This window comes from Anopheles maculipalpis, chromosome 2RL (genome assembly GCF_943734695.1).
Source record: "Anopheles maculipalpis chromosome 2RL, idAnoMacuDA_375_x, whole genome shotgun sequence".
NCBI lineage: Eukaryota > Metazoa > Arthropoda > Insecta > Diptera > Culicidae > Anopheles > Anopheles maculipalpis.
In genome coordinates this window covers 146,696-166,102 of record NC_064871.1, presented here as the reverse complement: position 1 = coordinate 166,102, position 19,407 = coordinate 146,696, and the positions used below count along the sequence as shown (strand labels likewise).

Genomic DNA, 19,407 nt, shown 5'->3' with positions numbered 1-19,407 from the left:
TAACATATTGTTTGTAATATCTTTTAAAAATAGTTTTTAAGAAAATTCTAGCCCCTGGTATAGTTTGGTGACAAAGCGGTTTAGTGTTGTTGAGGAGCTTTTACTTGGTTTGTTTGATGTGGAAAAGTCTAAAAAGTGGTCCAGAACTTTTTTAATTAACGTGCTGTTTACTGCAATTGCAACATTGCTGTAACAAAATGAGTAAAAGACGTAGGACGAGTTCATTTCAAGATGATGAAAACAGTGAAGAAGATGCTTCACCCGAGCAAAGCCCATTGCCTGCAACAACTAGGAAAAAAAAGAGGCTTGATCCGGTAAGTGATGAGCATTACGGCATTGGTGAGTAATTTGTAATGCACATTAAAATAACATGTTTTTGTTTGTTTTGTAGATGGAATTATGTCAACATATTTACGATTCAATTCGAACATTCAAGAAAGAAGATGGCACAACACTCTGTGACACATTTATTAGAGCACCCAAGCGGCGCCAGGAACCATCATACTATGAAGTTGTAATGAATCCAATTGATTTGCTAAAAGTTCAACAAAAACTGAAGACAGATTCGTATGAAGATGTAGAAGATTTATCTGCCGATATAGAACTGATAGTGAAAAATGCGAAAGCATTTTATAAGCCTGATTCTACCGAATACCAAGACGCTTGCCAGCTGTTGGATGTTTTTAATACTAACAAAAAACGCGTTTTGGAAAATCAACTAGAAGAAGGTTGTTCGGAAACGAGGCCCAGGAAAATTATGCGTCCGCGAAAATCGCTCACAACCGAAGAAGATGAATTCGACGAAGGTTCAGATTTCGATCCGTACGAGGAACTGTTTGCCTCCATCATGACGGCAACAGATCCATCGGATAACCATGATTTGCATCACATGTTTCAGCTGTTGCCATCGAAAAAGCTCTACCCGGGCTACTATGATATTATAGACCATCCGATCGATTTGAAATTGATTGCTACGAAAATTCAAACCAGTGCTTACTCGAACCTTAATGAAATGGAAAAGGATTTGTTGCAAATGACGAAAAACGCATGCACCTTCAATGAGCCCGGATCGCAAATTTACAAAGATGCAAAAATGCTAAAGAAGATATTTATGGCACGCAAGGTGGAAATAGAATCGGGACGATATAGGAAACCACTCACCAAACGCCCGCGGCTTGCGTCCAGTGCGATGGTAGCGGCTCTGAAGGAAGAAATAGAAAGCTCCGACGATGACTTTGATGATTCCATGGAAACTGAAGGTGATGGTCCCCTTTGGCAACTGTTTGACCAACTGTACAACACAGCTAATTCTAATGGTAAGTCGAAGATCCAAATGTACCGAACTCTATTTTATGTTGGTAAAATCTCCAGATTTAATTATTTTAGGTAAAGTTTTAATTTTTATTTGATTGTAACTCAACTTCTTTTTCTTGTTGCACGTGTATTTGTTTTATTTCATGTTGTTGAATCATTGTCTCTTGGATTTGTCCTTTTTTGCGTGTCTGTTCCTTTCCATATACCATTTGTCGAATAAATTCACATAGATCCCAATGCCTTAGGTGCACCTTTGGGTGAGTCTCTGTGGAAGCTTCCCAATAAACGTTTCCATCCCGAATATTATAACCTGATCAAGAAGCCAATTTCCATGGCTCAAATAAGAAACAAACTGAAGAAAGGTATCTATACTCACATCACCGATATGACAGCTGACTTGTATTTGATGCTGGATAATGCGAAAAAAGCTAACGCTCCGAGTACAAAAATTCATAAGGTAAATGTCTTTGCAAAATGAAGATGAATCGTAAAATGTAATTATTAGCCAATTTGGGTCTAAAGTATATTGTCCTACCTATTTTAGGATGCAATGAAAATGCAGAAAATTCTCAACCAAAAGCTGATTGATTCGGGAGACTTAGAAGAAAGTGATGAAGAGGAGGATGAAGAGGATACGGACTCGTCAACGCTTACTTCATCAAGGAAAAAGGCTCGTGTAGTCAGAGACGGCAAGAGTATTGGTTTTCCTTCACAAAACAACACGTTAAATAATGCGCTTGCTTCAAAATCCAATCGTTTAATGCCAGCAATGTCGTTGAAAAAGAAACTGTTATCGCTACATGAATTCCTTGTCGGTTTTACGTACGACGATCATCAACCTATGGCATTGTTTATGGAAAAACCGTCAAAAAAACTGTATCCAGATTACTATCAAGTTATTCAACATCCGATTGATATGACAACAATTGAAAACAACATAAAAGCCGATCGTTATAGCACCATCGATGATATTGTGGGTGATTACCGTTTGATGTTTTCAAATTGCCGTAAATATAACGAAGAAGGATCTATGATCTACGAGGATGCCAACATCTTGGAAAAGGCATTAAACGAAAAATTGAAGGAATTTTCCGGAATAAGCAAAAAACATAACCTGACAGGAAAAATGTAAGTAACTGAAGAATGAAATATGTTCCTTTTTTTACGGTTTTATTTTTGTTTTGCAGTGCCAAACCACCTCGCAAAAATAACACCACTCCACTCGAAGTAAAGTTGAAACAAATGTACGACACGATAAGGGAATACAGAGAGCCGAAGCAAAGTCGGCAATTATCTTACATATTTATGAAATTACCTTCAAAAAGCGTAGGAATATCTTTTGTAGCTTGAAGTATTCGCACCTGGCATTTGTTTTAATTTTGATGTTCTTGCCATTGTAGGAATATCCAGACTATTACGATATCATCAAAGATCCGATCGATATTGAAAAGATCGAAAAAAAGTTACGACAGCAGATTTATGAAAGTGTCGATGATATGGCAGCAGACTTTATGCTGATGTTTGAAAACGCTTGCAAGTACAATGAACCGGATTCTCAAATTTACAAAGATGCTCTTTGTCTCCAACAATTGCTCATACAGACGAAACAAGCTTTGCGAAGTGAAGAAACAGTACCGAATGTTCAGCAAGCGGTGCAAGAGCTTTTACTGTCACTTTTTACTACATTTTATAACTATCAAGATGAAGAAGGTCGATGTTATTCAGACTCTTTGGCAGAATTAGTCGAGTACGATGAATGTGACGGCAATAAGTAAGGATGACTTAAAACAAACTTTCAAAAAAAATCAGTAAACCATATGATCCCTTTTTCAGAGTGCGAGCAATTTCTTTGGATCTTATCAAACGTCGCCTGGATAAGGGTTTGTACAAGCGTTTGGACACATTCCAAGAAGACATTTTCAGTTGCCTTGAGCGTGCCCGGCGACTCAGCCGCACTGATTCACAAGTGTTTGAAGACTCAATTGAGTTGCAATCATTTTTCATTAAAAAACGTGACGAATTATGTCAGAATGGTAACGTGCTTGAATCCCCCGCACTAAGCTATAACACAATGCACTTGAGTGCCGCGGTAGAATCTCTACGACAATCGAAATTACTGCAAGAAGAGGAAACTGATACTGATAATGATGCTGTGGTAAGTGGTACCGATTCGTTTAATTTTATTAGCATTGATTAAATATAGAAACAGGCTCTTACATTTCTTTCGTTTTTCGATTTTACTTACTCATTAGCAAGCATCTCAAGGCGAGAGTATGACAATTGATCAAAAGGTGTTTTCTCCGGGGGACTTTGTATATATTGATTTGCCGGAAAACAAAAGTATGTATGTGTGGAAATATAAAGGACAATTTTCAATCTCTTTCTCTATATAACTGTAGAAATTTTCAGTTTACTTGTATTATCTATATTTTCTAAACAATCATTATCTGCTTTCCAGTTCCTGGCATTATGTACATCGAGCGTCTATGGACAACCGCTGATAATATTAAAATGATGAACGGTTTATTACTCCTTCGGCCGCATGAAACATTCCACGTGCAGACAAGAAAGTTTATGGAGCAGGAATTGTTTAAGAGCGATCAACACATTCAAATCCCTTTATCTAAAGTGCTAAACAAATGCTTTGTAATGCACGTTCGGGATTATGTGAAATTAATGCCAGAAAATTTTGCCAGCAAAGATGTGTTTGTGTGCGAATCTCGGTACAGTTCAAAAGCAAGATCGTTTAAGAAGCTCAAAACATGGAATCTAGTACGCGCCAATGATCCGGTAAAATTAGTACCCCGAGAAGCGACGCTCGAAGTGAAGCGTGTTATGTCCGTTTTTAAAGAGCGCGTGGAAAAGCACAAGGAAGAACTTTCGGAATTACAGCTGCAGGAAGCAATGCTCGAAAAGGATAAGCCGAATGTGGTTATCTATATGAATGGGGTAGAAGATGGTAATGTATATTATGAGCAGTACAACACTGTTTGTGGCGGTGTAGTAAAAACAGGCGACTATGTATATGTTGCAACAGAATCTGGAAAGCAATCGATTTCACAAATAACATCTATTTGGGAAACTAAGGAGTAAGTTGATATTCTAATTTAATTGCCCTTTTTATCAAACGGTGTGCTCATTTCGATTTTCTCAATAACCATTTTAGTGGAAAAGTTTTGTTCCGGGGACCTTGGCTTTTAACTCCGCCCGAAGTACCTGGTACTATTAGCAGATTATTTTATCGACAAGAAGTCCTGCTTTCAACCATTCAAGAAACCACTTCAGCGGTGGCAATTGTTGGGCGATGCGCGGTGCTTGATCAAAATGAATATATCACCAGTAAGTAAATGGGGTTTGGGCTAACTATCGTTTAATTGGTATTAACTGAGTTATAGAAAAGAGCTATCGATGTATATATTAAGGCAACTATGAAGTATTTGCGTGATTTATACTTAAACCTGCTGTGATGGCCGTGTTAGGCCATACAAGGTTGTCACCTCTGGTTATGTTTTGAGCAGTAAAAGCGCCTCTTAGCATATTGATTCGATTTATGCACATCTCGATTCAACACGATCGTAAGAGTTACGTCTAAAGGAGTGCGACATACGATGCATTTTCAAATCTGTTCTAAATTTGAAAAATTTCTTGGGTATTCTTGGGTCTGACTTAGAGATGAGAAAATTCAATCCTTTTAACGATTTGAATCAGAAAAGAAGAATCGGAAAAGTGGTTTAAATCCTTCACAAACTCTTGAACGATTGAAGATTTTTGGTTTATACTCACTCACTCGCTTTGCCCACTAATGACTCATTCTTGTCGTTTTATATTCATTCAGTCACTTACTCTGTGTGCGAAGTATAAGATGAAAAACACTACTTGGACCCTATGCCCCCTCTCAAAGGATCACCTCATGATACTACACAGAATGAGTGAGTGACTGAGAGAGTATCAAACGAAAAGAGAAAAAAACGTCATTCGTTGGCACAGAGGGTGACTGAATGGATGAGTGAATCTTTAGTTGGCACAAATAAGAATAATCCGAAAAGAGTGAGTCATAAAAATTAAAAAGTGAATAACGAAAGAAATTACTTCAGTTTTACGAGAGTGAATCTCTTTATGCTGATTTGAAATCAAGTTTCATATACAGGATTAAACTCACTCATTCACTCATAATCAGTACGCATAACTCTAGTCTGAATGACTAGTAATAAAATCGAAGCAATTTAAGATCGTGTGTTAGCTATCTAGCCTTGTTCCTCTAGGTCGTTTTATTTAAATAACTTGATTATTGGCTTTTTTATCCGTGCCGTTTTCAGGGAGGCCGACGGAAATAACTGAAGCTGATGTATACATGTGCGAATCGATATTTGACGAGTTTAAAAAACAAATTCGAAAAATAGTAGCACCTTCGGGATTGCGTAAATTTACACACAGCCAAATGGTTACAACGGACGAAGTTTACCATTTTCGCCGTCCAATAAATCCTCCTAAGGTATTTGCAAAAAAGCGATAATGTAAAGGAATATAAAGCATACTAATTTTTACGAATACTTCAAGGTTACCTGTGGTGAAATTGCAGCCGTGCAAGAAAACAAATCCTCTTCGACTGATTTCATGGTATGTATCTAGATGTTTTTTTGTAATTGTAAAATTTGATGGTCTTAAGTAGTTAAATACATTTGTTTAGTGTAAACTTTTACTTACTAACTGTTCAAAAAAGTAATCAGTCTAACATATACAACATATATAAAAAATCAATGCTAATGGGTATTACATTTGAATTTCTGCAATTAATTTGTTTGAGTAAACTAAATTCATTAAAATTCCATACAACATTTTTTTCATATCTGAAATAGAAAATGTTCATACGTTTGCACCAATACTAATCGACTTCGATGTAATAATTATCTAACAAACGCTAAATTATTTCATAACACAAAGATTAGAGCAAATTATAAGATAAAATACGCACAAGCAAAATGTCTGAATTAATAAAAAGAATATTCTTGGAAAAGGAAATAACATAACTATGACACAAATGTTTATATAATAAAAATGCTGGTGTTGACAAGATGCTACAAATCATCACATACTGTGCTGTTATGCCCACCTGAATCTTACAGGACATGAAGGAAGACTTTGGCATTATCGATGATTCGATCGATGGGCCACCGTCGATTGGGTCGGACACAATCATGACGGCTTCGCCACATCCAACAAATTCGATCAACACTAGCACACCATCGATGAGCAGCAAAAAAACATCCAAACCAGGCAAGAAGCTCGTGACTGGGTACATATTGTACTCTAGCGAACACCGGAAGACTATCTGTGCCAGCAATCCGGAAGCAACGTTCGGTGACGTATCACGCATAGTAGGAAATGAATGGCGCAACTTGAGCGAGCAGGAAAAGGCTGTTTGGGAGCAGCGTGCGATTAAAATCAATGAGGAAAGTGCGGCTAAACACGCTGCCGAAATGGGGGAACCAAATTGTTCTAGCCCAGCAAACTTCAAAACCGACAGTCCAATCGTACAGGACATCGTGCCGAATCATGTATGGTGCTTTTGTTTCTCTGTTACTACTTTTACTTCCATCCTCTAGTCATGCTCTAGAATCTTCAGATGCACAAAAATTACTTTACCCAATTGTTGAATAGGCATCTTAAGCTGAGTACAGCACTTTGCCCACCGTGAGCTTTTTTGCCTTTTTTAAACGATAATTGTAGTTCTTTGACCATTTGAAGTCGTATGTCGTTTGGATGATAGTATTCGCATTTTGTAAACATTCATTTTCATTTCTGTTTTTGCTTCTTATTTCCAAACATTTAACTTCAACAATAGGCCTATGAATGCTGCTGGGATAAATGCGACTTTCAGTTTGAGGATCCGGCCGAATGTTCGGAGCACTGTATTGCAGAAGGGACGGGATGTGTGTACAAGACGTTCATTGCATCGGCAGATCAAGAATTTATTTGCATCTGGCGAAACTGTGTACGACTTCGTCGTAATATGCCACCGTTTCCAACCGTTGCTCGTCTGGTAAAGCACGTTAAAGAGGTGCATCTTACCAAAGCCGTAAGCAAATTAGTCCAACTTCAGGACCGTAGCAAAAACTACGTACATTCAAAGCGTCCAGCAATGGGGATACTTGTCGGAAATAATGCACCAGTTGGTAATCTGACCAACATAAATTCCAGCAACATGGGAACGATAACGCTGCAACCAATGGGAAATGTGGGAAATCTTTCCACGAACATTGGTAGTTCCAACATTATGGGAATGTCCTCTCAAAACTCGGGTGGAATGGCTGCAACTAATCAAATGCAATCAATGCATGCACTTCAACCATCCGTAATGTGCGCCGCAACCGGATTGAATGCTCCACAGCTTGGCAATTCGATTGCTGCTGCTCCTTACATCAGTTGTAAGAATTATCGATCTCGTTTACTGTACATTTTCGAAGAAAATTAATCATAACTTTTAAATGTCATTTCAGATGTTTCGTCGCAACCTGCGGAGCCATTGTTTGTTACTGTGCCTCCCCGTCCGCAGCGTGTACTACATTCGGAAGCATATATAAAATATATAGAACGGCTTCAGCAGAAATCAACATATATTACGCCATGGCAAAAAACATTCACAGCTACAAGGGAGACAGTTCCTAACACGGACGTTAACCGATTACCATCGCAGTGGCTAGGAAAAAGGGCTCAAGATCGTTCTGATGCTGTAGTTGATGCGTTATGGCAGTTGCGGAACTTCATGATGAGAGAAATTATTCATTTTGATCGTTTTTGACAAGTATAATTTTGCAGATGCTCCATTTCACGAATTAAGAATCTATATCATGTTAATAATTTTTAGCTATGTAGCAGATACATGTATCTTAATGTAAAATCAATGGAATACATTTTAGCGATTTTATGTAAAATTTATATTTATATCTAGTAAAATTAATATAATTGCATCTATTCCAGCAAGCATTTTGTGTGCATAGTAATTCGATGAGTATTACTTGCTTTTTTCCGGTTGAGCTGGACTGAGTGGGGTGTGTCTCGTGGGGGGGGGGGGGGGGAGGGGGAGGTGTAAAATTTTCCAAAGGCAAAGATACACGGGTGTATAATTAAGATGAGTGAAGAAGCAGTGAAGTAATGGCAGGGCGTTTCTCCTAAAGAAGGTAATGGGGCAAATAAGAAGAAGAAGAAATCTAAAATGGTCACTTAACGAGTGCTTTTTTGAGTGGTGCCGGTATTTGGCGTCGTGTATCACATGCACCGGGGTTTCAAATCCCATCCGGACCGCTCCCCAGTAGATTCCTCTCTATACAACTATGTGGTAACAGCAAGTCTAAGTAAGGCACTCAATGTCTGGCGTGGCCTGGTCATTAAGCCAACGAAGCATTTTTTTATCTTGTTAAGTTTTTAATTTCGACACAATTTGATTAATTTAAATTTAACTATTAGTTTTCTAAATAACCCACGTTTCAGGGTAGTAGTTTCTCGGAGCTTAGAGCAAAAATATAGAAGTGAGATGCCAAAACCTATTTGCAACCCGTATTGCTTGACTTATGAATACCACATAGTGAGGTTAGTCAGTCCTCACTACGGGAGGACGGAAAGGATGGGATTTGTACGCCTACATCACCGAGCCGCCCCAAACTGTAACAGCATGTGTAAAGGAGAAATGGTTTGATAATTTGTGAACCTTTTATTGTTTACATCTTGTTAATTAAACAACAGGTGCTCGTATCATAACACAACATAGTTATCAGCTTTTATTTTCGCTATAATTTGTGATGCACACATTGAGACCTTTTAACACTATATGCTTGAACGATACGCATCACCTCACCCGCACAACCCCACGCGAGTGTTATTCCGGCTCCACCGTGTCCATAGTTGTGTACTATTATATGATTCTCTCCTAAAATAATACTTCAATTAAAAAAGGTGACTTAAATGCATTTCTGTGCACTTACCATTTCCAAAAATAGCATGATCTGCTTCCAAACGTACACCAGAAGATCGAACTGGACGTAAACCAACATTGTCCTTCACGATTACTGCGTCCCTTAGTGCAGGCAGAACGGTTTGACAATATGCTCTTATGTTATACCGATCAACGGGGCTTACTTGTATATTGTTATCTTTTTGCTTAGTTCCACCCAAAATTACTGTGTCCGTATTGGGAATTATGTAGCATGATTCATCAGCGTATGCATGAAATACGAACTCTGCCTTTACTCTTTGTACTTGGCCTCGAATCGGAAATAACTCTGCATCATTCGAAACAGACTTAGATCCTAGCCCAAGACAATTGATAATGATTGCATGTGGGTGAATGCTCATTTTTTCCAAACAACGGATGCTGGTTAAATGTTGCCGGCGAAACGTTACATTGCGAGTGGATAGGGTTTCGCGATATTGGTTCATAATTTTTGACGGTTCGCATGTGAAAGTTATGTAGGTAAATGCGGTGTGAAAACAGTCGTACTGTTCATTCGTTTCGCCCTGTTTCAATATCTTCGTCTTGTTAAACCCAAACACAATATCATTCCACCAAGGAACAGTTGTATCCGTTTCGTAAAGCTCCAATACTGGCACCAAACATATTCCACACCGATCAGCATACCCATCGCGCCACAGTTGCAGGAAGTAATCGTGTGTTTCTTGAGCCCATCGTCTAAAAATATATTTCAGATTGGTTAAATCGCACATATTTCAGCATATCGTATATAGTTACTTCTTACCGGCATTCAATTATCGGAGTTCCACCTAAAGCGTACGGTCCCCACAAACCTGCTGCAACGTCACTTGTAGTGTTTGGACTCAAATGATCACTTACAATTTGTATCTTTGAACAGGGAAATTCATTTGACAAACGCATTGCACATGATAGTCCATTTATTCCACCACCGAGTATTACAAATTGATAATGCTCTGAATTCATTTTGCTCGTACACCTTTCTGCTGCCTAATAAAAGAAAAGCAAGAACTTTTCGAATTGAGCGCGTTGAACAGTTGTATCAAAATTACACTTGCGAAACATCAGCTGACTAATGACTAAACTCTACTTTTCCTATGATAACAAGAAATAGCTGTTCGTGTGATAACTACTATCTGTTCGACTGTGTTGATGATATGAACCAAATCTATAATTACGCCACGTTCAATAGTCGGAACGATTGACAATACAATCCTTAACATAATCATATGTCAATTATTTTTATTCTTTTGATTGTAATATCGAATGTTTAACTTAAAAAAATGATGATGAACAAGAAAATGATAAAAGGAAACAGAAATTGGGCCAAATGCATGCAGACACTAAAATGTGTGTTAAATAAAAAAAAAAGTTTGTTTTGCCGTATTATCACCTTATTACCACTTGGCTCTGACCCCCTAGCCGTATTGCTCAAAGAAAACTATTGATTTGATAAAACTTTATTTAGTGTTGTAGTAAAATTACCCTTTGACTTTGACCCCCTAGCCGTATTGCTCAAAGAAAGCTATTGATTTGATAAAACTTTATTTAGTGTTGTAGTAAAATTACCATTTTTCATACCATTGATAAATTTTTTATAGTTTAATTTAAAAAATATATTTTGAATACTCAACGCACTCGTTGGATGGTAAATATTTCCTACATGTCACCTTTTTCTCTTTATACTTGCTTTTCCGTAAGTTTATTATTGTCTTGGTGTTTGTACGTCTTGATATAAAAGTCTAAAAATAAACCGAGCACAATAATTGCTTGCAAAAATCCATACCACAACCAAAACATAGGAAAGTTGCAATTTCCGCCAAACAAAGGACGACCGAAATGAAATGCCAAGTGCACGAACTGCATCAGCTGCAACCGAGTAAGATACTTTTTCCACCAGATGCTATTATTTTGTGCACCCAGTGAGGTGAGAAAATAGTAAAAATACATTATTGCATGCACTAGCGTGTTCCACAAACCGAGCAGTAGCACGTGGCCTCCCGGGACGAATATTAAGGCACAGTATGTCGTTAATACCATAAAAGAGTGATGATACACGTGCAAAAACGAAACATGGGACTGTTTCTTTCGTAACACGAAAAATACCGTGTCTGCCAGATCAAATAACTTTAGCAAGAAATAAGCGTAGCTGAAGTAAACTTCATCCATTCCTACTCGGGACTTGGAGTAGTCAATTGGTTGACAACGGAAAGAAAATTTTTCATACAGTAGAAAAACGTTATAGCACTGGAATAGAAAAAAAGCGAAGCCAATTAGATTCGACTCTTGATATTACAATAAGTACTTGCATACTTACAATACGTAAAAATAGTATAACGTTTGCAGTCACTTGAAATAAATTATAAAATTTTATCATATGTAGGACATTATACGGTTTGCGGTTTGCCATACGCCGAGGTCCATATCGAAGTACGAAGTACAAGTAAACAAAAACAATGCCTACGATGAGTACGGGTGAACCGGCCAAGGGAAGGTGTTCACTGCGTCTATCTAAAATAGCACACAAAAATTCATGACATTTTCGAACATCTTCAAATCATATAATGTTTACCTCTACGTTCTATGAAGAAATCATTGTAGTAATTTGCAACAGAGTCTAGTAATGTTACCATTGTATAGGACGAGGTTTCGACTTTCGTTGTGTGATCCGTCAATGGAAGTCCGCCAATAGTTTCTCACTGTGCTATCACGGTAGTAAAGCACGAGTTTTTAAGCAAATCATTAGTTACATTGACACATTTCGTGTAGGTTAATCATAACTCTTATTTTGTAATGATATCAAGTTAATGCCATCGAGTGAGTCAATGTTAACCCAGTGAAGCAATGAACCGCTTCTTCAGTACATTTGCTAAAAATTTACAAAACACATGTAGTAAACGTGGAATTGTTCGAAGTGCTTGCGCAATTTTGTCTTACAAAACTAAACACAAACATTGCAAAAAATGTCTTTCATTTGCATCAAATGAATTTTCAATTGAATGAAAAATTTATACTTTTTTCTCGATAATTTTGCATGCTTGCATGTGCATGGATTCAATAATGCGCGAAATAATAACACGCTCAGTCTTGGTTCAAATATCGATTAGCTCGAACATGACTACTCAATAGTAACAGGTCAGTAATACCTTAACTGTGATTTATACGTTTTTGAGGCATAAAACAAGAAATTCTATATGTGTTGGCGCTAATCCTCTGTTATTTTAATGTAGATGTAGATTAATGTAAAATTGATTATTTTAAACAGTATTTTGAAGCAAATGTTTTTACGAAAGTGTAACAAATATGTAGCACAACCACTCGTTCTCCGGTAGCAATAAAAATTCAATTAAAGACAAATAATTTAAATAATCAAAAATAGTGTGCGTATTTCACGGAAACATGCATCTATTTTCGCATATTATTTTGTTTGTTTTTTGAAGCGGATATTATTTTATGCACGAGAGAAGTTATATAATTATAATCATTGCTAATAACTATAATAATTATAACATTGCTAATAAGTTATTTTACTAATAATGCTAGTATATATAAATATATATGATACACAATTACATTATCCACAGCGTACCAAAACATATTTATTCGTTATCAAGGAAATTCCTTACAGCTCATTGCATTATGACCGAAATGCTTTTTGCTTCTTTTTCTACTACTATTACTATCTAAAGCAAGTGAATTTTCCAATTAATGTAACTTTTTCATTCGTTGGAAACGGTCTGGTTGGCCGTTTTAGTAATAAATGTACTAACTAGCAAATTATTTTGGTTCTTACTTCTAAACAATATTTTATTTCTTTTTAATATACGTTTTGATATAAAAATCAGCAAACAACGTAAACATAAACATATTTTGAGTGAATCCAATAAATAGTAAAACTTTCGGAAAGTCGCAGTATTCACCCACTAAAGGAACTCCAAAGTGCAGCATTAGAATAGTGAATTGGATCTGTGAAAGCATGAAAATAAATTATTGAAACTTAATCAATGAAAAAAAAAACAACCATAACACATCAATCATACTAGCTGCACTTGAGTTATGTGTCGTTTCCACCATAAAGAATTCTTCAACTCCGGTTTGAACGATGTGAGGAAGTAATAAAAATACATGATAACGTGTACAAAACTGTTGATCAATCCTAATAGAGTTGCATGGCTTCCTGTAAGTTTTGGTATTGTATCGGAATGGCACTACGTACAACGTTATCCTAATGAGCAATATATCACTTACCAGCCAAAAATTTTGTAAATACATACGTAGCTAAAACCATTCCTGCGTGATGATAGGTATGAAGAAATGTGATTTGATTGTATTTTTTCCGCAAAACGAAAAAGACCTTGATTGAAGAAAAAAGTAGATAACGTGAGACAAATTGCAGCTCAGGGATAATAACGAGTAAATCTTACCGTGTCTAACAGATCTATAATTTTAGATATAAAATATAGATATGTAATAAATATAAGCTTGCGTCTCGATGGGTTGTCTTTTTGATTAATTGTTTCACAACTCCAACTATAGTCTGCAGTAAAGTAGGAGTTTAAACCTCCAACAACACCAATGTAAAGATTCAAAAAAATTTGTATCAAATTGTATATATTCATAACTGTTGTTAGGTCAAATGGTTTTTGGTGTTTCATCAAATGACGTCCCCAATCATAGACAAACTTTAGATAAACTGCAATGATCGCTACAATCGGCCAAGGTGATCCAAGCAAAGGGTAATTTTCGATTCGCGGATCTGTAAGGAAAAATCGAATAAAACAAAATTAGAACAAGCTTCTTTGAAAAATGGGTGCATCAATTTGCATTACATACCTTTGTATTCAGTGAAAAAGTAATTAAAAGTTTCGTATATATTACGCAACACTAATGCCATGCTTATGAGAAACTTAACACGTTTTCACCGTTAAATAAATGTGAACTGATAAAACTTATGTTTAGTAACGTAGTGTGGTAAATCAATCTTCTGCAATGATATATTTATAACACATTAACACAGTACAAGCTTTCAGTCAAGTTCAGAACATATTTTCTTGCACTACTTATACTATTGAATCTGTTTAGTTCATCTAATACGACACATATTTTGCGAATCATCTGATTGAAAAGCGTTTGATTTACAAGCTACTAGCAATGGCAATCTTATCACGATTGAGCGAACGCTCAATTACGAATGAATCGCCAATCCACATACAGTCAATCACCGATTTCAACTACTAGCACAAAAATGACCAACAAAATGCTAAACTTACCAAACTGAACCTCTTTTCGTTGATTGTACAACATGTGCGACTGACAAGTCTTTGTTTCTACCATCTGCATATAATGCATACATTACAGAATGTCCGGTCTCACATTTCCTACCATACGATACCGTAACATTTGAATAACCATAGGTACGTACAAATACATACAGCGCACTCTTGATAGTTAGCTGCTAGTAATATCAATCGAAAGCCACTGTTAGTTATCACGAAAGAGCAAGCAAATCACCTTAATGGGTTAAATAAATACGCAAATTTAGGTACGAACAGACCGCTCTAGCACAAAACTGTTTTAATTACGATTGAGAGGTTTTATTTCAAATGAGATTAAGTGAACTTTCAGCTTCTGATTGCTGTTTCCTCCATTGTTTGTTCTTTGAATCGGCACAGTTGTTTGCGAAGCAAAATGCCTAAACCAAGTTTGAAATCAATATATACATCATAACGGGGGTAAGGCTACTGCAGCGCCGGTCTTCACATGGCAGGACCGCGGTTCAAATCCAATCTGGACCGTTCTCCTGTAGTGAGGACTGTAACTGTCCAACTACGTTGGTATCAATGTGTCTAGTAAGCCATTAGATGGCCGGCGTAACCTAAAAGGTCGTTAAGCCAAGGAGAAGAAGCACGTTATCATCCGGTACAGCACAGTTTATATTTTTATTTCCAAAACTATTTCACACGCGAACTAAGCTTTCCTGCTGTATTACAATTCATGATGTTCACGTTGAGTGATAATGATTATATTCTTTGATCGTGCTTTTCAACCGCATGGCGAATATTATTTTTTTTATTCATTTTTACTTCAATTTTAGGAGACTCTTAGCGTCTGGTACATTTTATTTTATAACTAATTGGTGATTTAAAACTGTACCTCTCTTGATCATTAGAGATTTTTAGAAAATATATATATATTTTTTTTTAACAAACTGCACAATATTAACATTAACACGTCACCTGCACACTGATATTACACAGTCTTGGGTATAAAATAAAAACATACCAGACTGAAGTATTCGCCATCTTGATATTCATTAAGTGTTATCAATTCATCAATATGGTTTAAGTTTACTTTTTCTATTTCGTATCAAATTCCCTCTTTTCTCGTGAGATTTACTAGGGTTTCATAAAACTAGGTTTCATAAAACTTTAATTTTACTAGGTTTCATAAAAAATACTCATCTTCTTCAATTTAAAAAGAATTAATTTACATTAGTTGCATGTTGGTAAAGTAAATTCATTTTGAAAGTACTACATTTTGCGCTTTAAAACATATGCTATAAGAACTCTTTTTACTCTACACATAATTTACTCATTTAACCGAGCATGTCCGGGATAATGCAAACAAATATGGAGCAAATGCCTCGTTAATCTAGTTTATAAAAGCAGTCAACACATGCGGTGTTAACAATACGGTCCAAGCCCTCATACTTAACATAAAAAAAATAAAAAAAATTATTTAATCATTTGGCAGATACAAAACCTTGCAAAAAAATATCAGTTTTTATTACTTTTTTAAGCTATTTTCTTCCATTTTTTCATTATTCTTCGCTTAATCTTGTTAACTTTGCTCGCTACAACTTGATTGTTTCAATTGGCAGTAAATTTTTTGATAAATCTTTGCGTATATTAAATCTTTTGTATGATATCACTGTATCATACACATTGTTCAAGATATTATCTGACACCTTTTAATGACGCCTTAATGACCTTTTAATTTGATCTTACCGTTTACAGCAGTGACTATTTATTATGAATAATGCTTATAATTCAAACATATTAGTGGATTTTATCCTCTCGTACGTAATTTAATGTACAAATTACTTTGAAAATTATATGGACCGAATGATGAATTGCACACAATATGGCCATATTATGGCAACCATTTTATGAAACAGTTATCAAATGATCGCTTAATAAACAGATAATTGTGTTACTTTGCTCACGATACTTTAACTGAGCAATTTTTTTTCAGAACAAAACCGAATGTATTGCTGATTATATAATACATTCGAAATAGCATGTTTGAAAACTCATCGAATTGGTAAATAAGTAAACAAAACAAAAAAATGATGTAGTATGTGCATGTGTAGTATGTACATCGAACTAAAAACTACGCAGTTTTCATTATTAATATAGTTAACACCCTTATATGAAATGTTAGCAGAAATGTTAGAGTTACATTTATTCATGCTAGAATGGATTATATTAATTCGTCGTCGAAGGGTTAGTACTTGGTTATTTGTTTAATATTTAAGTTTCCTAAGTAATGATTAGTCTTAAGAAACGAACATAAAATCTAAATTTTTGAATTTTTCGCTGACATTGCACTACTACTACAATATATCACTGTTTTACAAATTGGTCATTTTATTCAAACTGGGACATCAGTGTGATGTCGATTGCATGATGAACTTTCATTTACATTGAACTGCCCATCAACAAGCAATATAAAAAATCGAGTACAGTTCTGCGAAACAGACTATTCTATATCGTGCTGGATTTCTTTTTTTTCGTGTTTTCTTTATAATTTACACACCGTTTGGATCATATAAATGGGAATGGTATTGTTAAAATACCATTTTACAATAATCCTAAGGCATTGTTTAGTTTTCTTTTCAATCGTATAGTTTATCGGAAAAGTAAGATCAACGGGAAGTAGAGTACAACTTTAAGGTTCGGTGGGATCAGCGTAAATCCTTTGGTTTGGCTACATATTTTATACAATTGATAAACTGAAATCCTGTGTATTTCCTTACATATTTCTCGGCTCACGTTCAGGGAATGAAAAATAAACAACGTTGATGATGTGATAACGTTAGCAAAGTCGTAAAGCCCGACTATTTTGTGTCATCTTCTCCTTCCGACGAGCTACGAATCGTGTTGTATGAAGAATTTCGACTTTTTAGCATGCGCAAAAAGCTTCCTACCGCAAAGATAGTTCGACGGTGACGATGAAAAATTCCTTGGTAGAGCGCATCTCTCAATGCCTTGCGGTCATCGACGACTTCTACTTGGATAGTTGGAGAATTTTTTGGAGCAATCATTAACGCACAATGAACGATGCCCTCACCTGTAGGGCATATAAGAATGAGAATTTAGAAAAAGGAAAGCGTTAGTTTATTCATTTATTGACCTATAAAATACCTAAATATATCAGATAGTTTTGTTATGTATCGTTAGATCTTGTTACAGACACGACGGATTATTTTAATGAAAACTCATTCGATCCCGGCCACCCTGACACGGAAATATCCAGTAATATTTCATTTATCATTACTTTACCGTTTCATTTTGCGATCTTAGAGAGTGAGCAAAGATCTAAAACGTTCATTTTAGCGTAACACCTGATATACAATGCGTTAAAAAATACGTTTGGATTGCATAAATGGTATACCCATTAAAATGCAGCTATTTTGTAAAGTATATAACCGTTACAAATAAATGGAATACCTGTGGTGGCAGCTGGTGATTTTGGCGAGCCAATCTCATCACTAAATGTTCGTTCCCTTAGTTTGTGATGTTTCATGATGATCGCTGCCGTAGTTGTTACAACAGTGCTAGAGCTAGCACCGACACTGCTGCCTGAAGATGCTGCATTGATAAAATCACCCGGTATGCTAACCTCCCGAGCGTTGCTGTTGATGCTGGACGAGTCGATCAGGTTTAACTTCATGCTTTTCTTCACCAAGTCAGTATCCCCAGAATCACTGTTGTACGGATTGGTTACGACTATAGAAGTTGCTGTAGACGAACAGGGTTGATTCAACTGGTTTGCCGGTGTCCCTGTTGTGATCAACTCCAAATTAACCGTATCTCGATCTGATGTTGTTGCGATGATTGGCCTGAGCGAGATATCTAGATCAATCGATTTTTGACTAACCGCACTTTGCGATATTATTACACGATTATCACAGACCTGTCTATCCGATTCTACATCCATAATTGAAACCATGCTAGACGATCTCCTGAGCAAAAGAGTATATTTACATGCACATTATTTATCACACACGTATACCACTTTGAAAAGCAAACACCCCGAAAAAACACCCGTCATAAGTACAAACTTGTCATCACTGGTAGAGTTTATTAAAACCACTGAAACTGGTGCACTTTCTATCGTTTCACGGAGGCCGAGCTTCACTGCGAAAGCAATCACGAATATTAGGTTTCAATGCACTATTTTCATTGATAATTGCCTCAGGAATTTTAAGTAAATGATTTCTGTCACCATTACTGTTTGTTAGAGTTTTTTCATTGCTTTTTTTTCCATCGCTAGTACTAACTGAAAATGCATTGGAATTGCATTCTGTACTTAGTTCGTTGTTTTTTGTCTCAAGAGCCTCTTCTGACAATACGAGATGCGCGTATTGTGTCCCGATTTTCTTGCCATCCACGATGTTACATGAACAGTCTGTGAGGATGATTGTTGGTGCAACCTGTTGTGATGTCTCTGGTACTTTACTGGGTTCCAGGTTAATGTTTTTATACTGTTCATGCAGGACGTTGATTTTGTATAGAGTTTCTTGTTCTTGTATCCCAAAGGAGAATGTATTCATACTATCCGACTTATTTTTCACACTTGAATTCCCTCACCGGGGTAGCGATGTTAAAGCTGATATGCTGCTGTCGATCTTTGTGTATGTGGCACTGGTTGAAATTGGTATTATTCCAATGAATCTTGAAGCACGGTGTACACAACATTTATTTCACCTTGTTTCCCATCTGTTCGGTTTGCACAGTCAATCACTTATGAAATCCTGGAGCGCAGTTCACGAACGACCTGCTGATTTTTCCATTTTAACCCTAGAGCCACATTTGGTTCGCGAT

At 36.3% G+C, this 19,407-nt stretch overlaps 5 protein-coding genes across 6 annotated transcripts; 1 reads left to right on the top strand and 4 right to left on the bottom strand.

The window, feature by feature from the left end:
- The first annotated feature begins 185 nt into the window (after nucleotides 1–185).
- LOC126559648 (protein polybromo-1) lies at nucleotides 186–8,113 on the top strand. Its single transcript, XM_050215818.1, has 15 exons — nucleotides 186–314; nucleotides 392–1,316; nucleotides 1,545–1,771; nucleotides 1,859–2,442; nucleotides 2,502–2,640; nucleotides 2,715–3,085; nucleotides 3,148–3,469; nucleotides 3,567–3,654; nucleotides 3,773–4,403; nucleotides 4,481–4,653; nucleotides 5,631–5,806; nucleotides 5,872–5,931; nucleotides 6,438–6,869; nucleotides 7,157–7,739; nucleotides 7,812–8,113. The coding sequence occupies exons 1-15, from the start codon at nucleotides 198–200 to the stop codon at nucleotides 8,111–8,113; spliced, it is 5,130 nt and encodes a 1,709-aa protein (XP_050071775.1). The 5' UTR covers nucleotides 186–197.
- A 985-nt stretch (nucleotides 8,114–9,098) lies between these two features.
- LOC126558461 (D-aspartate oxidase-like) lies at nucleotides 9,099–10,267 on the bottom strand. Its single transcript, XM_050214482.1, has 3 exons — nucleotides 10,065–10,267; nucleotides 9,294–9,997; nucleotides 9,099–9,238 (listed from the first exon to the last, which is right to left on the bottom strand). Exons 1-3 carry the CDS (start codon nucleotides 10,262–10,264, stop codon nucleotides 9,099–9,101), a joined length of 1,044 nt encoding a protein of 347 aa, XP_050070439.1. The 5' UTR covers nucleotides 10,265–10,267.
- A 711-nt stretch (nucleotides 10,268–10,978) lies between these two features.
- On the bottom strand, nucleotides 10,979–11,934 carry LOC126559940 (elongation of very long chain fatty acids protein AAEL008004-like). The gene is made up of 3 exons (XM_050216100.1): nucleotides 11,871–11,934; nucleotides 11,616–11,809; nucleotides 10,979–11,545 (listed from the first exon to the last, which is right to left on the bottom strand). The coding sequence occupies exons 1-3, from the start codon at nucleotides 11,929–11,931 to the stop codon at nucleotides 10,979–10,981; spliced, it is 822 nt and encodes a 273-aa protein (XP_050072057.1). The 5' UTR covers nucleotides 11,932–11,934.
- Nucleotides 11,935–13,096: 1,162 nt separating this feature from the next.
- LOC126558810 (elongation of very long chain fatty acids protein AAEL008004-like) lies at nucleotides 13,097–14,209 on the bottom strand. Its single transcript, XM_050214881.1, has 5 exons — nucleotides 14,132–14,209; nucleotides 13,723–14,054; nucleotides 13,547–13,652; nucleotides 13,339–13,475; nucleotides 13,097–13,264 (listed from the first exon to the last, which is right to left on the bottom strand). The coding sequence occupies exons 1-5, from the start codon at nucleotides 14,190–14,192 to the stop codon at nucleotides 13,106–13,108; spliced, it is 795 nt and encodes a 264-aa protein (XP_050070838.1). The 5' UTR covers nucleotides 14,193–14,209; the 3' UTR covers nucleotides 13,097–13,105.
- Nucleotides 14,210–17,399: 3,190 nt separating this feature from the next.
- Nucleotides 17,400–18,675, bottom strand: LOC126558898 (uncharacterized). 2 transcript variants are annotated; one of them, XM_050214982.1, is made up of 2 exons: nucleotides 18,031–18,675; nucleotides 17,400–17,587 (listed from the first exon to the last, which is right to left on the bottom strand). In XM_050214982.1, exons 1-2 carry the CDS (start codon nucleotides 18,530–18,532, stop codon nucleotides 17,418–17,420), a joined length of 672 nt encoding a protein of 223 aa, XP_050070939.1. In that variant the 5' UTR covers nucleotides 18,533–18,675; the 3' UTR covers nucleotides 17,400–17,417. The 2 variants fall into 2 exon arrangements, with proteins under 2 accessions (XP_050070939.1, XP_050070938.1); XM_050214981.1 differs by having other exon boundaries at nucleotides 17,418–17,650.
- Nucleotides 18,676–19,407: the final 732 nt, after the last annotated feature.